At 56.1% G+C, this 1,865-nt stretch overlaps 1 protein-coding gene across 1 annotated transcript in view; it reads right to left on the reverse strand.

Moving 5' to 3' along the window:
* SPEG (SPEG complex locus) overlaps window positions 1-1,461 on the reverse strand; it is a 46,875-nt gene extending 45,414 nt beyond the window's left edge. The window contains 1 exon segment of the mRNA XM_015585412.2: window positions 519-1,461. Within this exon segment, the coding sequence (XP_015440898.1) occupies window positions 519-582 (64 nt within the window). The 5' untranslated portion in view covers window positions 583-1,461.
* Window positions 1,462-1,865: the final 404 nt, after the last annotated feature.

A 1,865-nucleotide genomic window follows, 5' to 3' on the forward strand; every position in this document is an offset into this window, starting at 1 on the left:
GCAGGCTCCATCTTACCACTGTAGGGCTTCTGGCATCTCTCTTCTCCTCTCTTTTGCTCCCCACATCCCCCAGCCCATTCTGGGCTGCTCAGGGTAACCCCCCGCCCCCATGCCATCCCTCTGGCTGCATCTCTGGGCCCCTGGCTACTCACCCTCGTCCCCTCGGTAGTATCCTCAACTACCTACTGTCCCTCTCTCAGCCACTTAATGGATTACCAGGGCCTCAGCTCCTGTCCCTCCTCCTCTGTCAGTGATAGCTTAACTTCCCATGCACCCCCCAAAACAACAATGTCCTAGATTCCAAGGCTCTAAATTCTGGGTTCCAGTACCCCAGGAACAAGGGGAAGTCACCTCAGAGTCGTATTGTCAGGGCACTTGACCAACTGCAGGGCCAGCCTGTCCTCCACCCCAAACCAGCTGGAATACATCGGGGTGCAGCTGAGGCAGGGTGAGGAGAGGCCTGGTCGGGCAGGGAAGAAGGGAGAGTGAAGGGCTAGGGGCAGGAGCCAGTTTCCTACCGTAACTTTGCTTTCTGCAGGAGCGGAAAACTTCGCTTCCATAGGAGCAGCAGGAGAGAGACATGGACAGACTGTTATCAGAGTGTTCGTGGGGTAGGGCATGGTGGGCAGGCAGCACAGAGGGGGTACAAGGATATCTAGTGCCCAGAGATGCCCTGTGGGGATGGGGCAGGGGAAGGAGACACCTGGGATGGGCAAAGCATCTCTTGTTCTTAGCTGCCCTCAGGCTCCCTCTGGGCCCAGGCTGGGGAGCCCATGTGCTTTGGCTGGTTATTCCAACTACCCCAGTTATTCTGTGCTCTTGGCACTTTTACTGGTGTGCTCACTGGCCACACACACACATACACACAAACACACATGCCTGCTGTGAGTGTTCTGCATTGTGCTTTGACCCCTTCTTGCAAACCACCCCTGCAATCTGTTCTGCATCATGATGGAACAGGCACCCTCGTCCCCATCCCTCTCTTCAACTACTGAATGGTCCTCAAAATTGCCCAGTGGTTAGGCTAGGAGCGAAGTTTCCTGGGCATATTTTTACTTTCTCAGATTCTATCACGTTCTGTGCCTCAGTTTCTCTATGAGGGGCATGACAAGCAGGAGCCATGTCCCGGTGGCCAGAGCATGGTGATGAGTTCATCTCCATTTGGCCCCATGTCTGGAGAATAGTGAGCCCACAATGGGGTCCCCACCCCCTTTGCTAGGTCCTTTCTCAGCTTTAGGGCACAGGGAGCCTTCTTGGGTAGGTGGGTGAGTATGGGCGCATGTTGGGGGATCCCACATCTCATGGGCTGTCTTCAGGGCCTGGGTGCCTCATGAAGGGACATGGACCAAGAGGAGGAGTGGGCATGGGATAGAGCTGGGAGCCCATGGTCCACGCACCATGGGTGAGGCGGCCAAAGGCCCGGCGGGAGTGGCCGGTTTTCTGAAAGAGAAAAACCAGAATGAGCTGTTGAGGGGAAGGCTTGCTCCTGACATCCCTATACCTCCTGGCCAAACATCTGTGTTGAACAGAAATTCGTTCCAGGGGCCAGCGGGAGGGGGAGATGAGAGTGGGAGGGAGGCAGACAGAAACCCAGGGTGACCAGCTTCGCCCACAGGGAACGTCTCCTCTCTTCCTTGCCTATCAGCCTTCCCAGCTAAAGCTCTGGGGAGGATCAGGGGAGGAAGGGAGAGAGAACAGCAAGGCTGTGGGTCCAACGCTAGGACTCTTAATGGGCTAGGACTTGAGGACTTGAGCGACACCCCTAGAGATAGAGGCTAGGAGACAAGATAGGGGGCTGATTGACGTGCAGGAAGAGATGAGGGGGGGTGCTGAGATGACAGGGAGATGGAGGGACGAGAACACAG

Source organism: Pteropus alecto, unplaced genomic scaffold (assembly GCF_000325575.1).
Source record: "Pteropus alecto unplaced genomic scaffold, ASM32557v1 scaffold110, whole genome shotgun sequence".
NCBI lineage: Eukaryota > Metazoa > Chordata > Mammalia > Chiroptera > Pteropodidae > Pteropus > Pteropus alecto.